Source organism: Ciona robusta, chromosome 3, assembly GCF_009617815.1.
Source record: "Ciona robusta chromosome 3, ASM961781v2".
In the NCBI taxonomy this organism is placed as follows: Eukaryota; Metazoa; Chordata; class Ascidiacea; order Phlebobranchia; family Cionidae; genus Ciona; species Ciona robusta.
Genome location: NC_143237.1, coordinates 10557572 through 10580678, shown reverse-complemented (window position 1 = coordinate 10580678; position 23107 = coordinate 10557572). Strand labels below are relative to the sequence as shown.

The 23107-nt window shown below is 33.9% G+C and overlaps 1 protein-coding gene across 1 annotated transcript in view; it reads left to right on the top strand.

Moving 5' to 3' along the window:
- LOC149739318 (cell division control protein 45 homolog) overlaps positions 1 to 22656 on the top strand; it is a 37422-nt gene extending 14766 nt beyond the window's left edge. The window contains exon 16 of the mRNA XM_089873882.1: positions 22036 to 22656. Within this exon, the coding sequence (XP_089730008.1) occupies positions 22036 to 22177 (142 nt within the window). The 3' untranslated portion in view covers positions 22178 to 22656. The remainder of the gene's footprint in view (positions 1 to 22035) is intronic.
- Positions 22657 to 23107: the final 451 nt, after the last annotated feature.

Below are 23107 nucleotides of genomic sequence, written 5' to 3'. Positions count from 1 at the left end.
AATTGCGATTCTACCCCAACGCATGATACCGGTATCATGTGTTTGTACCAAAGCTCAAAAAAACTCAATTTTTTTTCAAAGTCCAAAAATTGCGATTCTACCCCAACGCATGATACCGGTATCATGTGTTTGTACCAAAACTAAAAAAAACTCAATTTTTTTTCAAAGTCCAAAAATTGCGATTCTACCCCAATACCGGTATCATGTGTTTGTACCAAAACTCAAAAAAACTCAATTTTTTTTCAAAGTCCAAAAATTGCCATTCTACCCCAACGCATGATACCTGTATCATGTGTTTGTATCAAAACTCAAAAAAACTCAATTTTTTTTCAAAGTCCAAAAATTGCGATTCTACCCCAACGCATGATACCGGTATCATGTGTTTGTATCAAAACTCAAAAAAACTCAATTTTTTTTCAAAGTCCAAAAATTGCGATTTTACCCCAACGCATGATACCGGTATCATGTGTTTGTACCAAAGCTCAAAAAAACTCAATTTTTTTTCAAAGTCCAAAAATTGCGATTCTACCCCAACGCATGATACCGGTATCATGTGTTTGTACCAAAGCTCAAAAAAACTCAATTTTTTTTCAAAGTCCAAAAATTGCGATTCTACCCCAACGCATGATACCGGTATCATGTGTTTGTACCAAAACTAAAAAAAACTCAATTTTTTTTCAAAGTCCAAAAATTGCGATTCTACCCCAATACCGGTATCATGTGTTTGTACCAAAACTCAAAAAAACTCAATTTTTTTTCAAAGTCCAAAAATTGCCATTCTACCCCAACGCATGATACCTGTATCATGTGTTTGTATCAAAACTCAAAAAAACTCAATTTTTTTTCAAAGTCCAAAAATTGCGATTCTACCCCAACGCATGATACCTGTATCATGTGTTTGTATCAAAACTCAAAAAAACTCAATTTTTTTTCAAAGTCCAAAAATTGCGATTCTACCCCAACGCATGATACCGGTATCATGTGTTTGTATCAAAACTCAAAAAAACTCAATTTTTTTTCAAAGTCCAAAAATTGCGATTCTACCCCAACGCATGATACCGGTATCATGTGTTTGTTCCAAAACTCAAAAAAACTCAATTTTTTTTCAAAGTCCAAAAATTGCGATTCTACCCCAACGCATGATACCTGTGTCATGTGTTTTTATCAAAACTGAGAAAATCTGATTTTTTGTCAAAGTCCAAAAATTGCCATTCTACCCCAATGCATGATACCTGTATCATGTGTTTGTATCAAAACTCAAAAAAACTCAATTTTTTGTCAAAGTCCAAAAATTGCGATTTTACCCCAACGCATGATACCGGTATCATGTGTTTGTACCAAAGCTCAAAAAAGCTCAATTTTTTTTCAAAGTCCAAAAATTGCGATTCTACCCCAACGCATGATACCGGTATCATGTGTTTGTACCAAAACTCAAAAAAACTCTATTTTTTTAAAGTCCAAAAATTGTGATTCTACCCCAACGCATGATACCGGTATCATGTGTTTGTATCAAAACTGAGAAAATCTGATTTTTTGTCAAAGTCCAAAAATTGCGATTCTACCCCAACGCATGATACCTGTGTCATGTGTTTTTATCAAAACTGAGAAAATCTGATTTTTTGTCAAAGTCCAAAAATTGCGATTTTACCCCAACGCATGATACCGGTATCATGTATTTGTACCAAAGCTCAAAAAAACTCAATTTTTTTTCAAAGTCCAAAAATTGCGATTCTACCCCAACGCATGATACCGGTATCATGTGTTTGTACCAAAGCTCAAAAAAACTCAATTTTTTTTCAAAGTCCAAAAATTGCGATTCTACCCCAACGCATGATACCGGTATCATGTGTTTGTACCAAAACTAAAAAAAAATCAATTTTTTTTCAAAGTCCAAAAATTGCCATTCTACCCCAACGCATGATACCTGTATCATACCGGTATCATGTGTTTGTACCAAAGCTCAAAAAAACTCGATTTTTTTTCAAAGTCCAAAAATTGCGATTCTACCCCAACGCATGATACAGGTATCATGTGTTTGTACCAAAACTCAAAAAACTCGATTTTTTTTCAAAGTCCAAAGATTGCGATTCTACCCCAACGCATGATACCGGTATCATGTGTTTGTACCAAAACTCAAAAAAACTCAATTTTTTTTCAAAGTCCAAGAATTGCGATTCTACCCCAATACCGGTATCATGTGTTTGTACGAAAACTCAAAAAAACTCGATTATTTTCAAAGTCTAAAAATTGTGATTGTACCCCAACTCAAAAAACTCGATTTTTTTTCAAAGTCCAAAAATTGTGATTCTACCCCAACGCATGATACCGGTATCATGTGTTTATACCAAAACTCAAAAAACTCGATTTTTTTCCAAGTTCAAAAATTGTGATTCTACCCCAACGCATGATACCGGTATCATGTGTTTGTATCAAAACTGAGAAAATCTGATTTTTTGTCAAAGTCCAAAAATTGCGATTCTACCCCAACGCATGATACCGGTATCATGTGTTTGTATCAAAACTGAGAAAATCTGATTTTTTGTCAAAGTCCAAAAATTGCGATTCTACCCCAACGCATGATACCGGTATCATGTGTTTGTATCAAAACTGAGAAAATCTGATTTTTTGTCAAAGTCCAAAAATTGCGATTCTACCCCAACGCATGATACCGGTATCATGTGTTTGTATCAAAACTGAGAAAATCTGATTTTTTTTCAAAGTCCAAAAATTGCGATTCTATCCCAACGCATGATTCCGGTATCATGTGTTGGTATCAAAACTGAGAAAATCTGATTTTTTTTCAAAGTCCAAAAATTGCGATTCTACCCCAACGCATTATACCGGTATCATGTGTTTGTACCAAAGCTAAAAAAACTCAATTTTTTTTCAAAGTCCAAAAATTGCGATTCTACCCCAACGCATGATACCGGTATCATGTGTTTGTACCAAAACTCAAAAAAACTCAATTTTTTTTCAAAGTCCAAAAATTGCGATTCTACCCCAACGCATGATACCGGTATCATGTGTTTGTACCAAAACTCAAAAAACTCAATTTTTTTTCAAAGTCCAAAAATTGCGATTCTACCCCAACGCATGATACCGGTATCATGTGTTTGTACCAAAACTCAAAAAAACTCAATTTTTTTTCAAAGTCCAAAAATTGCCATTCTACCCCAACGCATGATACCTGTATCATGTGTTTGTATCAAAACTCAAAAAACCTCAATTTTTTTTCAAAGTCCAAAAATTGCGATTCTACCCCAACGCATGATACCGGTATCATGTGTTTGTACCAAAACTCAAAAAAACTCAATTTTTTTCAAAGTCCAAAAATTGCGATTCTACCCCAACGCATGATACCTGTATCATGTGTTCAAAACTGAGAAATCTGATTTTTTGACTGAGAAAAACTGAGAAATCTGATTCAAAACTGAGAAAACTGAGAAATCTGATTTTTTGACTGAGAAAAACTGAGAAATCTGATTCAAAACTGAGAAATCTGATCAAAACTGAGAAAATCTGATTTTTTGTCAAAGTCCAAAAATTGCGATTTTACCCCAACGCATGATACCGGTATCATGTATTTGTACCAAAGCTCAAAAAAACTCAATTTTTTTTCAAAGTCCAAAAATTGCGATTCTACCCCAACGCATGATACCGGTATCATGTGTTTGTACCAAAGCTCAAAAAAACTCAATTTTTTTTCAAAGTCCAAAAATTGCGATTCTACCCCAACGCATGATACCGGTATCATGTGTTTGTACCAAAACTAAAAAAAAATCAATTTTTTTTCAAAGTCCAAAAATTGCCATTCTACCCCAACGCATGATACCTGTATCATACCGGTATCATGTGTTTGTACCAAAGCTCAAAAAAACTCGATTTTTTTTCAAAGTCCAAAAATTGCGATTCTACCCCAACGCATGATACAGGTATCATGTGTTTGTACCAAAACTCAAAAAACTCGATTTTTTTTCAAAGTCCAAAGATTGCGATTCTACCCCAACGCATGATACCGGTATCATGTGTTTGTACCAAAACTCAAAAAAACTCAATTTTTTTTCAAAGTCCAAAAATTGCGATTCTACCCCAACGCATGATACCGGTATCATGTGTTTGTACCAAAGCTCAAAAAAGCTCAATTTTTTTTCAAAGTCCAAAAATTGCGATTCTACCCCAACGCATGATACCGGTATCATGTGTTTGTACCAAAACTCAAAAAAACTCTATTTTTTTAAAGTCCAAAAATTGTGATTCTACCCCAACGCATGATACCGGTATCATGTGTTTGTATCAAAACTGAGAAAATCTGATTTTTTGTCAAAGTCCAAAAATTGCGATTCTACCCCAACGCATGATACCTGTGTCATGTGTTTTTATCAAAACTGAGAAAATCTGATTTTTTGTCAAAGTCCAAAAATTGCCATTCTACCCAATGCATGATACCGGTATCATGTGTTTGTACCAAAGCTCAAAAAAACTCAATTTTTTTTCAAAGTCCAAGAATTGCGATTCTACCCCAACGCATGATACCGGTATCATGTGTTTGTACAAAAGCTCAAAAAAACTCAATTTTTTTTCAAAGTCCAAAAATTGCGATTCTACCCCAACGCATGATACCGGTATCATGTGTTTGTACCAAAACTCAAAAAAACTCAATTTTTTTTCAAAGTCCAAAAATTGCGATTCTACCCCAACGCATGATACCGGTATCATGTGTTTGTTCCAAAACTCAAAAAAACTCAATTTTTTTTCAAAGTCCAAAAATTGCGATTCTACCCCAACGCATGATACCGGTATCATGTGTTTGTACCAAAGCTCAAAAAAACTCAATTTTTTTTCAAAGTCCAAAAATTGCGATTCTACCCCAACGCATGATACCGGTATCATGTGTTTGTACCAAAGCTCAAAAAAACTCAATTTTTTTTCAAAGTCCAAAAATTGCGATTCTACCCCAACGCATGATACCGGTATCATGTGTTTGTACCAAAGCTCAAAAAAACTCAATTTTTTTTTAAAGTCCAAAAATTGCGATTCTACCCCAACGCATGATACCGGTATCATGTGTTTGTACCAAAACTCAAAAAACTCTATTTTTTTACAAAGTCCAAAAATTTTGATTCTACCCCAACGCATGATACCGGTATCATGTGTTTGTATCAAAACTAAGAAAATCTGATTTTTTGTCAAAGCCAAAAAATTGCGATTCTACCCCACGCATGATACCGGTATCATGTGTTTGTATCAAAACTGAGAAAATCTGATTTTTTGTCAAAGTCCAAAAATTGCGATTTTACCCCAACGCATGATACCGGTATCATGTGTTTGTACCAAAACTCAAATAAACTCGATTTTTTTCAAAGTCCAAAAATTGCGATTCTACCCCAACGCATGATACCGGTATCATGTGTTTGTAAACTCAAAAAAACTCAATTTTTTTTCAAATTCCAAAAATTGCGATTTTACTCCAACGCATGATACCGGTATCATGTGTTTGTACCAAAACTCAAAAAACTTAATTTTTTTTCAAAGTCCAAAAATTGTGATTCTACCCCAACGCATGATACCGGTATCATGTGTTTGTATCAAAACTGAGAAAATCTGATTTTTTGTCAAAGTCCAAAAATTGCGATTTTACCCCAACGCATGATACCGGTATCATGTGTTTGTACCAAAGCTCAAAAAAACTCAATTTTTTTTCAAAGTCCAAAAATTGCGATTCTACCCCAACGCATGATACCGGTATCATGTGTTTGTACCAAAGCTCAAAAAAACTCAATTTTTTTTCAAAGTCCAAAAATTGCGATTCTACCCCAACGCATGATACCGGTATCATGTGTTTGTACCAAAACTAAAAAAAACTCAATTTTTTTTCAAAGTCCAAAAATTGCGATTCTACCCCAATACCGGTATCATGTGTTTGTACCAAAACTCAAAAAAACTCAATTTTTTTTCAAAGTCCAAAAATTGCCATTCTACCCCAACGCATGATACCTGTATCATGTGTTTGTATCAAAACTCAAAAAAACTCAATTTTTTTTCAAAGTCCAAAAAATGCGATTCTACCCCAACGCATGATACCTGTATCATGTGTTTGTATCAAAACTCAAAAAAACTCAATTTTTTTTCAAAGTCCAAAAATTGCGATTCTACCCCAACGCATGATACCGGTATCATGTGTTTGTATCAAAACTCAAAAAAACTCAATTTTTTTTCAAAGTCCAAAAATTGCGATTTTACCCCAACGCATGATACCGGTATCATGTGTTTGTACCAAAGCTCAAAAAAACTCAATTTTTTTTCAAAGTCCAAAAATTGCGATTCTACCCCAACGCATGATACCGGTATCATGTGTTTGTACCAAAGCTCAAAAAAACTCAATTTTTTTTCAAAGTCCAAAAATTGCGATTCTACCCCAACGCATGATACCGGTATCATGTGTTTGTACCAAAACTAAAAAAAACTCAATTTTTTTTCAAAGTCCAAAAATTGCGATTCTACCCCAATACCGGTATCATGTGTTTGTACCAAAACTAAAAAAAACTCAATTTTTTTTCAAAGTCCAAAAATTGCCATTCTACCCCAACGCATGATACCTGTATCATGTGTTTGTATCAAAACTCAAAAAAACTCAATTTTTTTTCAAAGTCCAAAAATTGCGATTCTACCCCAACGCATGATACCTGTATCATGTGTTTGTATCAAAACTCAAAAAAACTCAATTTTTTTTCAAAGTCCAAAAATTGCGATTCTACCCCAACGCATGATACCGGTATCATGTGTTTGTATCAAAACTCAAAAAAACTCAATTTTTTTTCAAAGTCCAAAAATTGCGATTCTACCCCAACGCATGATACCGGTATCATGTGTTTGTTCCAAAACTCAAAAAAACTCAATTTTTTTTCAAAGTCCAAAAATTGCGATTCTACCCCAACGCATGATACCTGTGTCATGTGTTTTTATCAAAACTGAGAAAATCTGATTTTTTGTCAAAGTCCAAAAATTGCCATTCTACCCCAATGCATGATACCTGTATCATGTGTTTGTATCAAAACTCAAAAAAACTCAATTTTTTGTCAAAGTCCAAAAATTGCGATTTTACCCCAACGCATGATACCGGTATCATGTGTTTGTACCAAAGCTCAAAAAAGCTCAATTTTTTTTCAAAGTCCAAAAATTGCGATTCTACCCCAACGCATGATACCGGTATCATGTGTTTGTACCAAAACTCAAAAAAACTCTATTTTTTTAAAGTCCAAAAATTGTGATTCTACCCCAACGCATGATACCGGTATCATGTGTTTGTATCAAAACTGAGAAAATCTGATTTTTTGTCAAAGTCCAAAAATTGCGATTCTACCCCAACGCATGATACCTGTGTCATGTGTTTTTATCAAAACTGAGAAAATCTGATTTTTTGTCAAAGTCCAAAAATTGCGATTTTACCCCAACGCATGATACCGGTATCATGTATTTGTACCAAAGCTCAAAAAAACTCAATTTTTTTTCAAAGTCCAAAAATTGCGATTCTACCCCAACGCATGATACCGGTATCATGTGTTTGTACCAAAGCTCAAAAAAACTCAATTTTTTTTCAAAGTCCAAAAATTGCGATTCTACCCCAACGCATGATACCGGTATCATGTGTTTGTACCAAAACTAAAAAAAAATCAATTTTTTTTCAAAGTCCAAAAATTGCCATTCTACCCCAACGCATGATACCTGTATCATACCGGTATCATGTGTTTGTACCAAAGCTCAAAAAAACTCGATTTTTTTTCAAAGTCCAAAAATTGCGATTCTACCCCAACGCATGATACAGGTATCATGTGTTTGTACCAAAACTCAAAAAACTCGATTTTTTTTCAAAGTCCAAAGATTGCGATTCTACCCCAACGCATGATACCGGTATCATGTGTTTGTACCAAAACTCAAAAAAACTCAATTTTTTTTCAAAGTCCAAGAATTGCGATTCTACCCCAATACCGGTATCATGTGTTTGTACGAAAACTCAAAAAAACTCGATTATTTTCAAAGTCTAAAAATTGTGATTGTACCCCAACTCAAAAAACTCGATTTTTTTTCAAAGTCCAAAAATTGTGATTCTACCCCAACGCATGATACCGGTATCATGTGTTTATACCAAAACTCAAAAAACTCGATTTTTTTCCAAGTTCAAAAATTGTGATTCTACCCCAACGCATGATACCGGTATCATGTGTTTGTATCAAAACTGAGAAAATCTGATTTTTTGTCAAAGTCCAAAAATTGCGATTCTACCCCAACGCATGATACCGGTATCATGTGTTTGTATCAAAACTGAGAAAATCTGATTTTTTGTCAAAGTCCAAAAATTGCGATTCTACCCCAACGCATGATACCGGTATCATGTGTTTGTATCAAAACTGAGAAAATCTGATTTTTTGTCAAAGTCCAAAAATTGCGATTCTACCCCAACGCATGATACCGGTATCATGTGTTTGTATCAAAACTGAGAAAATCTGATTTTTTTTCAAAGTCCAAAAATTGCGATTCTATCCCAACGCATGATTCCGGTATCATGTGTTGGTATCAAAACTGAGAAAATCTGATTTTTTTTCAAAGTCCAAAAATTGCGATTCTACCCCAACGCATTATACCGGTATCATGTGTTTGTACCAAAGCTAAAAAAACTCAATTTTTTTTCAAAGTCCAAAAATTGCGATTCTACCCCAACGCATGATACCGGTATCATGTGTTTGTACCAAAACTCAAAAAAACTCAATTTTTTTTCAAAGTCCAAAAATTGCGATTCTACCCCTACGCATGATACCGGTATCATGTGTTTGTACCAAAACTCAAAAAACTCAATTTTTTTTCAAAGTCCAAAAATTGCGATTCTACCCCAACGCATGATACCGGTATCATGTGTTTGTACCAAAACTCAAAAAAACTCAATTTTTTTTCAAAGTCCAAAAATTGCCATTCTACCCCAACGCATGATACCTGTATCATGTGTTTGTATCAAAACTCAAAAAACCTCAATTTTTTTTCAAAGTCCAAAAATTGCGATTCTACCCCAACGCATGATACCGGTATCATGTGTTTGTACCAAAACTCAAAAAAACTCAATTTTTTTCAAAGTCCAAAAATTGCGATTCTACCCCAACGCATGATACCTGTATCATGTGTTCAAAACTGAGAAATCTGATTTTTTGACTGAGAAAAACTGAGAAATCTGATTCAAAACTGAGAAAACTGAGAAATCTGATTTTTTGACTGAGAAAAACTGAGAAATCTGATTCAAAACTGAGAAATCTGATCAAAACTGAGAAAATCTGATTTTTTGTCAAAGTCCAAAAATTGCGATTTTACCCCAACGCATGATACCGGTATCATGTATTTGTACCAAAGCTCAAAAAAACTCAATTTTTTTTCAAAGTCCAAAAATTGCGATTCTACCCCAACGCATGATACCGGTATCATGTGTTTGTACCAAAGCTCAAAAAAACTCAATTTTTTTTCAAAGTCCAAAAATTGCGATTCTACCCCAACGCATGATACCGGTATCATGTGTTTGTACCAAAACTAAAAAAAAATCAATTTTTTTTCAAAGTCCAAAAATTGCCATTCTACCCCAACGCATGATACCTGTATCATACCGGTATCATGTGTTTGTACCAAAGCTCAAAAAAACTCGATTTTTTTTCAAAGTCCAAAAATTGCGATTCTACCCCAACGCATGATACAGGTATCATGTGTTTGTACCAAAACTCAAAAAACTCGATTTTTTTTCAAAGTCCAAAGATTGCGATTCTACCCCAACGCATGATACCGGTATCATGTGTTTGTACCAAAACTCAAAAAAACTCAATTTTTTTTCAAAGTCCAAGAATTGCGATTCTACCCCAATACCGGTATCATGTGTTTGTACCAAAACTCAAAAAAACTCGATTATTTTCAAAGTCTAAAAATTGTGATTGTACCCCAACTCAAAAAACTCGATTTTTTTTCAAAGTCCAAAAATTGTGATTCTACCCCAACGCATGATACCGGTATCATGTGTTTATACCAAAACTCAAAAAACTCGATTTTTTTCCAAGTTCAAAAATTGTGATTCTACCCCAACCATGATACCGGTATCATGTGTTTGTATCAAAACTGAGAAAATCTGATTTTTTGTCAAAGTCCAAAAATTGCGATTCTACCCCAACGCATGATACCGGTATCATGTGTTTGTACCAAAGCTAAAAAAAACTCAATTTTTTTTCAAAGTCCAAAAATTGCGATTCTACCCCAACGCATGATACCGGTATCATGTGTTTGTACCAAAACTCAAAAAAACTCAATTTTTTTTCAAAGTCCAAAAATTGCGATTCTACCCCAACGCATGATACCGGTATCATGTGTTTGTACCAAAACTCAAAAAAACTCAATTTTTTTTCAAAGTCCAAAAATTGCGATTCTACCCCAACGCATGATACCGGTATCATGTGTTTGTACCAAAACTCAAAAAACTCGATTGATTCTACCCTAACGCATGATATCGGTATCATGTGTTTGTACCAAAACTCAAATAAACTCGATTTTTTTCAAAGTCCAAAAATTTTGATTCTACCCCAACGCATGATACCGGTATCATGTGTTTATACCAAAACTCAAAAAAACTCAATTTTTTTTCAAAGTCCAAAAATTGCGATTTTACTCCAACGCATGATACCGGTATCATGTGTTTGTACCAAAACTCAAAAAACTCTTTTTACCGGTATCATGTGTTTGTACCAAAACTCAAAATTTTGATACCGGTATCATGTGTTTGTACCAAAACTCAAAATTTTTTTTCAAAGTCCAAAAATTGTGATTCTACCCCAACGCATGATACCGGTATCATGTGTTTGTATCAAAACTGAGAAAATCTGATTTTTTGTCAAAGTCCAAAAATTGCGATTTTACCCCAACGCATGATACCGGTATCATGTGTTTGTACCAAAGCTCAAAAAAACTCAATTTTTTTTCAAAGTCCAAAAATTGCGATTCTACCCCAACGCATGATACCGGTATCATGTGTTTGTACCAAAGCTCAAAAAAACTCAGTTTTTTTTCAAAGTCCAAAAATTGCGATTCTACCCCAACGCATGATACCGGTATAATGTGTTTGTACCAAAGCTCAAAAAAACTCAATTTTTTTTCAAAGTCCAAAAATTGCGATTCTACCCCAACGCATGATACCGGTATCATGTGTTTGTACCAAAACTCAAAAAAACTCAATTTTTTTTCAAAGTCCAAAAATTGCCATTCTACCGCAACGCATGATACCTGTATCATGTGTTTGTATCAAAACTCAAAAAAACTCAATTTTTTTTCAAAGTCCAAAAATTGCGATTCTACCCCAACGCATGATACCGGTATCATGTGTTTGTACCAAAACTCAAAAAAACTCAATTTTTTTTCAAAGTCCAAGAATTGCGATTCTACCCCAATACCGGTATCATGTGTTTGTACCAAAACTCAAAAAAACTCGATTATTTTCAAAGTCTAAAAATTGTGATTGTACCCCAACTCAAAAAACTCGATTTTTTTTCAAAGTCCAAAAATTGTGATTCTACCCCAACGCATGATACCGGTATCATGTGTTTATACCAAAACTCAAAAAACTCGATTTTTTTCCATGTTCAAAAATTGTGATTCTACCCCAACGCATGATACCGGTATCATGTGTTTGTATCAAAACTGAGAAAATCTGATTTTTTGTCAAAGTCCAAAAATTGCGATTCTACCCCAACGCATGATACCGGTATCATGTGTTTGTACCAAAGCTAAAAAAAACTCAATTTTTTTTCAAAGTCAAAAAATTGCGATTCTACCCCAACGCATGATACCGGTATCATGTGTTTGTACCAAAACTCAAAAAAACTCAATTTTTTTTCAAAGTCCAAAAATTGCGATTCTACCCCAACGCATGATACCGGTATCATGTGTTTGTACCAAAACTCAAAAAAACTCAATTTTTTTTCAAAGTCCAAAAATTGCGATTCTACCCCAACGCATGATACCGGTATCATGTGTTTGTACCAAAACTCAAAAAACTCGATTGATTCTACCCTAACGCATGATATCGGTATCATGTGTTTGTACCAAAACTCAAATAAACTCGATTTTTTTCAAAGTCCAAAAATTTTGATTTTACTCCAACGCATGATACCGGTATCATGTGTTTGTACCAAAACTCAAAAAACTCAATTTTTTTTCAAAGTCCAAAAATTGCGATTCTACCCCAACGCATGATACCTGTATCATGTGTTTGTATCAAAACTCAAAAAAACTCAATTTTTTTTCAAAGTCCAAAAATTGCGATTCTACCCCAACGCATGATACCGGTATCATGTGTTTGTATCAAAACTCAAAAAAACTCAATTTTTTTTCAAAGTCCAAAAATTGCGATTCTACCCCAACGCATGATACCGGTATCATGTGTTTGTTCCAAAACTCAAAAAAACTCAATTTTTTTTCAAAGTCCAAAAATTGCGATTCTACCCCAACGCATGATACCTGTGTCATGTGTTTTTATCAAAACTGAGAAAATCTGATTTTTTGTCAAAGTCCAAAAATTGCCATTCTACCCCAATGCATGATACCTGTATCATGTGTTTGTATCAAAACTCAAAAAAACTCAATTTTTTGTCAAAGTCCAAAAATTGCGATTTTACCCCAACGCATGATACCGGTATCATGTGTTTGTACCAAAGCTCAAAAAAGCTCAATTTTTTTTCAAAGTCCAAAAATTGCGATTCTACCCCAACGCATGATACCGGTATCATGTGTTTGTACCAAAACTCAAAAAAACTCTATTTTTTTAAAGTCCAAAAATTGTGATTCTACCCCAACGCATGATACCGGTATCATGTGTTTGTATCAAAACTGAGAAAATCTGATTTTTTGTCAAAGTCCAAAAATTGCGATTCTACCCCAACGCATGATACCTGTGTCATGTGTTTTTATCAAAACTGAGAAAATCTGATTTTTTGTCAAAGTCCAAAAATTGCGATTTTACCCCAACGCATGATACCGGTATCATGTATTTGTACCAAAGCTCAAAAAAACTCAATTTTTTTTCAAAGTCCAAAAATTGCGATTCTACCCCAACGCATGATACCGGTATCATGTGTTTGTACCAAAGCTCAAAAAAACTCAATTTTTTTTCAAAGTCCAAAAATTGCGATTCTACCCCAACGCATGATACCGGTATCATGTGTTTGTACCAAAACTAAAAAAAAATCAATTTTTTTTCAAAGTCCAAAAATTGCCATTCTACCCCAACGCATGATACCTGTATCATACCGGTATCATGTGTTTGTACCAAAGCTCAAAAAAACTCGATTTTTTTTCAAAGTCCAAAAATTGCGATTCTACCCCAACGCATGATACAGGTATCATGTGTTTGTACCAAAACTCAAAAAACTCGATTTTTTTTCAAAGTCCAAAGATTGCGATTCTACCCCAACGCATGATACCGGTATCATGTGTTTGTACCAAAACTCAAAAAAACTCAATTTTTTTTCAAAGTCCAAGAATTGCGATTCTACCCCAATACCGGTATCATGTGTTTGTACGAAAACTCAAAAAAACTCGATTATTTTCAAAGTCTAAAAATTGTGATTGTACCCCAACTCAAAAAACTCGATTTTTTTTCAAAGTCCAAAAATTGTGATTCTACCCCAACGCATGATACCGGTATCATGTGTTTATACCAAAACTCAAAAAACTCGATTTTTTTCCAAGTTCAAAAATTGTGATTCTACCCCAACGCATGATACCGGTATCATGTGTTTGTATCAAAACTGAGAAAATCTGATTTTTTGTCAAAGTCCAAAAATTGCGATTCTACCCCAACGCATGATACCGGTATCATGTGTTTGTATCAAAACTGAGAAAATCTGATTTTTTGTCAAAGTCCAAAAATTGCGATTCTACCCCAACGCATGATACCGGTATCATGTGTTTGTATCAAAACTGAGAAAATCTGATTTTTTGTCAAAGTCCAAAAATTGCGATTCTACCCCAACGCATGATACCGGTATCATGTGTTTGTATCAAAACTGAGAAAATCTGATTTTTTTTCAAAGTCCAAAAATTGCGATTCTATCCCAACGCATGATTCCGGTATCATGTGTTGGTATCAAAACTGAGAAAATCTGATTTTTTTTCAAAGTCCAAAAATTGCGATTCTACCCCAACGCATTATACCGGTATCATGTGTTTGTACCAAAGCTAAAAAAACTCAATTTTTTTTCAAAGTCCAAAAATTGCGATTCTACCCCAACGCATGATACCGGTATCATGTGTTTGTACCAAAACTCAAAAAAACTCAATTTTTTTTCAAAGTCCAAAAATTGCGATTCTACCCCTACGCATGATACCGGTATCATGTGTTTGTACCAAAACTCAAAAAACTCAATTTTTTTTCAAAGTCCAAAAATTGCGATTCTACCCCAACGCATGATACCGGTATCATGTGTTTGTACCAAAACTCAAAAAAACTCAATTTTTTTTCAAAGTCCAAAAATTGCCATTCTACCCCAACGCATGATACCTGTATCATGTGTTTGTATCAAAACTCAAAAAACCTCAATTTTTTTTCAAAGTCCAAAAATTGCGATTCTACCCCAACGCATGATACCGGTATCATGTGTTTGTACCAAAACTCAAAAAAACTCAATTTTTTTCAAAGTCCAAAAATTGCGATTCTACCCCAACGCATGATACCTGTATCATGTGTTCAAAACTGAGAAATCTGATTTTTTGACTGAGAAAAACTGAGAAATCTGATTCAAAACTGAGAAAACTGAGAAATCTGATTTTTTGACTGAGAAAAACTGAGAAATCTGATTCAAAACTGAGAAATCTGATCAAAACTGAGAAAATCTGATTTTTTGTCAAAGTCCAAAAATTGCGATTTTACCCCAACGCATGATACCGGTATCATGTATTTGTACCAAAGCTCAAAAAAACTCAATTTTTTTTCAAAGTCCAAAAATTGCGATTCTACCCCAACGCATGATACCGGTATCATGTGTTTGTACCAAAGCTCAAAAAAACTCAATTTTTTTTCAAAGTCCAAAAATTGCGATTCTACCCCAACGCATGATACCGGTATCATGTGTTTGTACCAAAACTAAAAAAAAATCAATTTTTTTTCAAAGTCCAAAAATTGCCATTCTACCCCAACGCATGATACCTGTATCATACCGGTATCATGTGTTTGTACCAAAGCTCAAAAAAACTCGATTTTTTTTCAAAGTCCAAAAATTGCGATTCTACCCCAACGCATGATACAGGTATCATGTGTTTGTACCAAAACTCAAAAAACTCGATTTTTTTTCAAAGTCCAAAGATTGCGATTCTACCCCAACGCATGATACCGGTATCATGTGTTTGTACCAAAACTCAAAAAAACTCAATTTTTTTTCAAAGTCCAAGAATTGCGATTCTACCCCAATACCGGTATCATGTGTTTGTACCAAAACTCAAAAAAACTCGATTATTTTCAAAGTCTAAAAATTGTGATTGTACCCCAACTCAAAAAACTCGATTTTTTTTCAAAGTCCAAAAATTGTGATTCTACCCCAACGCATGATACCGGTATCATGTGTTTATACCAAAACTCAAAAAACTCGATTTTTTTCCAAGTTCAAAAATTGTGATTCTACCCCAACCATGATACCGGTATCATGTGTTTGTATCAAAACTGAGAAAATCTGATTTTTTGTCAAAGTCCAAAAATTGCGATTCTACCCCAACGCATGATACCGGTATCATGTGTTTGTACCAAAGCTAAAAAAAACTCAATTTTTTTTCAAAGTCCAAAAATTGCGATTCTACCCCAACGCATGATACCGGTATCATGTGTTTGTACCAAAACTCAAAAAAACTCAATTTTTTTTCAAAGTCCAAAAATTGCGATTCTACCCCAACGCATGATACCGGTATCATGTGTTTGTACCAAAACTCAAAAAAACTCAATTTTTTTTCAAAGTCCAAAAATTGCGATTCTACCCCAACGCATGATACCGGTATCATGTGTTTGTACCAAAACTCAAAAAACTCGATTGATTCTACCCTAACGCATGATATCGGTATCATGTGTTTGTACCAAAACTCAAATAAACTCGATTTTTTTCAAAGTCCAAAAATTTTGATTCTACCCCAACGCATGATACCGGTATCATGTGTTTATACCAAAACTCAAAAAAACTCAATTTTTTTTCAAAGTCCAAAAATTGCGATTTTACTCCAACGCATGATACCGGTATCATGTGTTTGTACCAAAACTCAAAAAACTCTTTTTACCGGTATCATGTGTTTGTACCAAAACTCAAAATTTTGATACCGGTATCATGTGTTTGTACCAAAACTCAAAATTTTTTTTCAAAGTCCAAAAATTGTGATTCTACCCCAACGCATGATACCGGTATCATGTGTTTGTATCAAAACTGAGAAAATCTGATTTTTTGTCAAAGTCCAAAAATTGCGATTTTACCCCAACGCATGATACCGGTATCATGTGTTTGTACCAAAGCTCAAAAAAACTCAATTTTTTTTCAAAGTCCAAAAATTGCGATTCTACCCCAACGCATGATACCGGTATCATGTGTTTGTACCAAAGCTCAAAAAAACTCAGTTTTTTTTCAAAGTCCAAAAATTGCGATTCTACCCCAACGCATGATACCGGTATAATGTGTTTGTACCAAAGCTCAAAAAAACTCAATTTTTTTTCAAAGTCCAAAAATTGCGATTCTACCCCAACGCATGATACCGGTATCATGTGTTTGTACCAAAACTCAAAAAAACTCAATTTTTTTTCAAAGTCCAAAAATTGCCATTCTACCGCAACGCATGATACCTGTATCATGTGTTTGTATCAAAACTCAAAAAAACTCAATTTTTTTTCAAAGTCCAAAAATTGCGATTCTACCCCAACGCATGATACCGGTATCATGTGTTTGTACCAAAACTCAAAAAAACTCAATTTTTTTTCAAAGTCCAAGAATTGCGATTCTACCCCAATACCGGTATCATGTGTTTGTACCAAAACTCAAAAAAACTCGATTATTTTCAAAGTCTAAAAATTGTGATTGTACCCCAACTCAAAAAACTCGATTTTTTTTCAAAGTCCAAAAATTGTGATTCTACCCCAACGCATGATACCGGTATCATGTGTTTATACCAAAACTCAAAAAACTCGATTTTTTTCCATGTTCAAAAATTGTGATTCTACCCCAACGCATGATACCGGTATCATGTGTTTGTATCAAAACTGAGAAAATCTGATTTTTTGTCAAAGTCCAAAAATTGCGATTCTACCCCAACGCATGATACCGGTATCATGTGTTTGTACCAAAGCTAAAAAAAACTCAATTTTTTTTCAAAGTCAAAAAATTGCGATTCTACCCCAACGCATGATACCGGTATCATGTGTTTGTACCAAAACTCAAAAAAACTCAATTTTTTTTCAAAGTCCAAAAATTGCGATTCTACCCCAACGCATGATACCGGTATCATGTGTTTGTACCAAAACTCAAAAAAACTCAATTTTTTTTCAAAGTCCAAAAATTGCGATTCTACCCCAACGCATGATACCGGTATCATGTGTTTGTACCAAAACTCAAAAAACTCGATTGATTCTACCCTAACGCATGATATCGGTATCATGTGTTTGTACCAAAACTCAAATAAACTCGATTTTTTTCAAAGTCCAAAAATTTTGATTCTACCCCAACGCATGATACCGGTATCATGTGTTTATACCAAAACTCAAAAAAACTCAATTTTTTTTCAAAGTCCAAAAATTGCGATTTTACTCCAACGCATGATACCGGTATCATGTGTTTGTACCAAAACTCAAAAAACTCAATTTTTTTTCAAAGTCCAAAAATTGTGATTCTACCCCAACGCATGATACCGGTATCATGTGTTTGTATCAAAACTGAGAAAATCTGATTTTTTGTCAAAGTCCAAAAATTGCGATTTTACCCCAACGCATGATACCGGTATCATGTGTTTGTACCAAAGCTCAAAAAAACTCAATTTTTTTTCAAAGTCCAAAAATTGCGATTCTACCCCAACGCATGATACCGGTATCATGTGTTTGTACCAAAGCTCAAAAAAACTCAGTTTTTTTTCAAAGTCCAAAAATTGCGATTCTACCCCAACGCATGATACCGGTATAATGTGTTTGTACCAAAGCTCAAAAAAACTCAATTTTTTTTCAAAGTCCAAAAATTGCGATTCTACCCCAACGCATAATACCGGTATCATGTGTTTGTACCAAAACTCAAAAAAAACTCAATTTTTTTTCAAAGTCCAAAAATTGCCATTCTACCGCAACGCATGATACCTGTATCATGTGTTTGTATCAAAACTCAAAAAAACTCAATTTTTTTTCAAAGTCCAAAAATTGCGATTCTACCCCAACGCATGATACCGGTATCATGTGTTTGTACCAAAACTCAAAAAAACTCAATATTTTTTCAAAGTCCAAAAATTGCGATTCTACCCCAACGCATGATACCGGTATCATGTGTTTGTACCAAAGCTCAAAAAAACTCAATTTTTTTTCAAAGTCCAAAAATTGCGATTCTACCCCAACGCATGATACCGGTATCATGTGTTTGTACCAAAGCTCAAAAAAACTCAATTTTTTTTCAAAGTCCAAAAATTGCGATTCTACCCCAACGCATGATACCGGTATCATGTGTTTGTACCAAAACTCAAAAAAACTCAATTTTTTTTCAAAGTCCAAGAATTGCGATTCTACCCCAATACCGGTATCATGTGTTTGTACAAAAGCTCAAAAAAACTCAATTTTTTTTTCAAAGTCCAAAATTTGCGATTCTACCCCAACGCATGATACCGGTATCATGTGTTTGTACCAAAGCTCAAAAAAACTCAATTTTTTTTCAAAGTCCAAAAATTGCGATTCTACCCCAACGCATGATACCGGTATCATGTGTTTGTTCCAAAACTCAAAAAACTCGATTTTTTTACAAAGTCCAAAAATTGCGATTCTACCCCAACGCATGATACCGGTATCATGTGTTTGTACCAAAGCTCAAAAAAACTCAATTTTTTTTCAAAGTCCAAAAATTGCGATTCTACCCCAACGCATGATACCGGTATCATGTGTTTGTACAAAAGCTCAAAAAAACTTAATTTTTTTGCAAAGTCCAAAAATTGCGATTCTACCCCAACGCATGATACCGGTATCATGTGTTTGTACAAAAGCTCAAAAAAACTCAATTTTTTTTTCAAAGTCCAAAAATTGCGATTCTACCCCAACGCATGATACCGGTATCATGTGTTTGTACCAAAACTCAAAAAAACTCAATTTTTTTTCTAAGTCCAAAAATTGCGATTCTACCCCAACGCATGATACCGGTATCATGTTTTTTTGAGTTTTGGTATAAACACATGATACCGGTATCATGCGTTGGGGTAGAATCAAAATTTTTGGACTTTGAAAAAAATCGAGTTTATTTGAGTTTTGGTACAAACACATGATACCGATATCATGCGTTGGGGAAGAATCGCAATTTTTGAACTTTGAAAAAAAATCGATTTTTTTGAGTTTTGGTACAAACATGTGATACCGGTATCATGCGTTGGGGTAAAATCGCAATTTTTGGACTTAGAAAAAAAATTTTTTTTGAGTTTTGGTACAAACACATGATACCGGTATCATGCGTTGGGGTAGAATCGCAATTTTTGGACTTAGAAAAAAAATTGAGTTTTTTTGAGTTTTGGTACAAACACATGATACCGGTATCATGCGTTGGGGTAGAATCGCAATTCTTGGACTTTGAAAAAAATTGAGTTTTTTTGAGTTTTGGTACAAACACATGATACCGGTATCATGCGTTGGGGATTTTAAAAAAAATTTTTGCGATTTTAAATTGCGATTTTACCCCAACGCATGATACCGGTATCATGTGTTTGTACCAAAGCTCAAAAAAACTCAATTTTTTTTCAAAGTCCAAAAATTGCGATTCTACCCCAACGCATGATACCGGTATCATGTGTTTGTACCAAAGCTCAAAAAAACTCAATTTTTTTTCAAAGTCCAAAAATTGCGATTCTACCCCAACGCATGATATCGGTATCATGTGTTTGTACCAAAACTCAAAAAAACTCAATTTTTTTTCAAAGTCCAAAAATTGCGATTTTACCCCAACGCATGATACCGGTATCATGTGTTTGTACCAAAACTCAAAAAAACTCAATTTTTTTTCAAAGTCCAAAAATTGCGATTCTACCCCAACGCATGATACCGGTATCACATGTTTGTACCAAAACTCAAAAAAACTCAATTTTTTTTCAAAGTCCAAAAATTGCGATTCTACCCCAACGCATGATACCGGTATCACATGTTTGTACCAAAACTCAAAAAAATCGATTTTTTTTCAAAGTTCAAAAATTGCGATTCTTCCCCAACGCATGATACCGGTATCATGTGTTTGTACCAAAACTCAAAAAAACTCAATTTTTTTTCAAAGTCCAAAAATTGCGATTCTACCCCAACGCATGATACCGGTATCATGTGTTTGTACCAAAACTCAAAAAAAATTTTTTTTCTAAGTCCAAAAATTGCGATTTTACCCCAACGCATGATACCGGTATCATGTGTTTGTATCAAAACTCAAAAAAACTCAATTTTTTTTCAAAGTCCAAAAATTGCGATTCTACCCCAACGCATGATACCGGTATCATGTGTTTGTACCAAAACTCAAAAAAACTCAATTTTTTTTCAAAGTCCAAGAATTGCGATTCTACCCCAACGCATGATACCGGTATCATGTGTTTGTACCAAAACTCAAAAAAACTCAATTTTTTTTCAAAGTCCAAAAATTGCGATTCTACCCCAACGCATGATACCGGTATCACATGTTTGTACCAAAACTCAAAAAAACTCAATTTTTTTTCAAAGTCCAAAAATTGCGATTCTACCCCAACGCATGATACCGGTATCACATGTTTGTACCAAAACTCAAAAAAATCGATTTTTTTTCAAAGTTCAAAAATTGCGATTCTTCCCCAACGCATGATACCGGTATCATGTGTTTATACCAAAACTCAAAAAAACTCGATTTTTTTTTTAAGTCTAAAAATTGCGATTCTACCCCAACGCATGATACCGGTATCATGTGTTTATACCAAAACTAAAAAAAACTCTATTTTTTTTTAAAGTCCAAAAATTGCGATTCTTCCCCATTGCGTGATACCGGTATCATGTGTTTATACCAAAACTCAAAAAAACTCGATTTTTTTTCAAAGTCCAAAAATTGCGATTCTACCCCAACGCATGATACCGGTATCATGTGTTTATACCAAAACTCAAAAAAACTCGATTTTTTTTAAAGTCTAAAAATTGCGATTCTACCCCAACGCATGATACCGGTATTGAAAAAATCGCAATTTTTGGACTTTGAAAGTTGAAAATGTGAGATTCTACCCCAACCATTGATACCGGTATCATGTGTTTGTACCAAAACTCAAAAAACTCATTTTTTTGTCAAAGTGGAAAATGTGAGATTCTACCCCAACGCATGATACCGGTATCATGTGTTTATACCAAAACTCAAAAAAACTCGATTTTTTTCAAAGTCTAAAAATTGCGATTCTACCCCAACGCATGATATCATGTGTTTGTACCAAAACTTAAAAAAACTCGATTTTTTTTAAAGTCTAAAAATTGCGATTCTACCCCAACGCATGATACCGGTATTGAAAAAATCGCAATTTTTGGACTTTGAAAGTTGAAAATGTGAGATTCTACCCCAACGCATGATACCGGTATCATGTGTTTGTACCAAAACTCAAAAAACTCATTTTTTTTTCAAAGTCCAAAAATTGCGATTCTACCCCAACGCATGATACCGGTGTTTGTACAAAAACTCTACCCCAATGTTAATTTTTTTTCTTTGTTCATTTGTATTTATTGTTCAATAGTTTTGACTTCATAATGTGAGTAATTTTGTAATTTTTTCAACTTTCATTTTCCAGTTTATTCGGGAATGCGTTCCACCACGCTTCAGAACGAACGAAGTCTCGTACCCAACACCACTTCTTTAACCCTGCTATTATTACCGTTGTAAACGAGGACAGAAGCAAATTTATTGACGCTCTCATCACTATAATGTCATAACGTGTTCAAATGTTTTGTTTTTTAAGTTTAATTGATTGATTTCCATTTATTGTTTCAATGGTCAATGTATTTCAAAATTGTCATTAAATTTTAAAAAAATGTTTTTTCTGTTTGTTTCTAAATCTCACAATTTATTATTTCTACTGTCGTTGCCCACTTTTTCTAAACAGATACAACTTTATGATATCAGAATGCTATTTGTTAAATCCTTAAATTTATGATGTGCTATTTTTTGGGTTCAATTTTAAGCCCGAAATTTATTAGTATAATGTCATAATATTTATTTAAAATGATATTTTTTAAAACAGTTACAGTTTGCATTTAAAGCTGACAATTTGTAGCCTATTTATTTTTAATTCATAACTTGTGAATTAACTACTTTTCCATAGAGGTTTATAACATCTGTTGTATTTCATTTTACGCACAGTGTGTTGGCATACATCAAAAAAATCTTCCTAATAAACAAAGAAAAATATTTATCCTTTTGTAACATTTCATTTAATGGTTTAACAAAATGGACAACTAATAAAGACAATTAAAAAAATTACGGTGACGATTAAACAAATTACTGTGACATCTAGTTACAGGGACATTTTGGTTGTCACTGTAAGACTTAGAAAAAAAATCGATTTTTTTTTTTTAGTTTTGGTACAAACACATGATACCGGTAACATGCGTTGGGATAGAATCGCAATTTTTGGACTTTGAAAAAAAATTGAGTTTTTTTGAGTTTTGGTACAAACACATGATACCGGTATTTTTAGTTGTCACTGTAATTTTTTTGGTTGACACTCTAATTTTTTTAATTGTCACAGTAATTTTTTTAGTTGTCGCTGTATTTTTTTGGTTGACACCCTAATTTTTTGGAATGTTACTGTAATTTGTTTAATTGTCACAGTAATATTTTTTATTTGTCACTGTAACTATTTT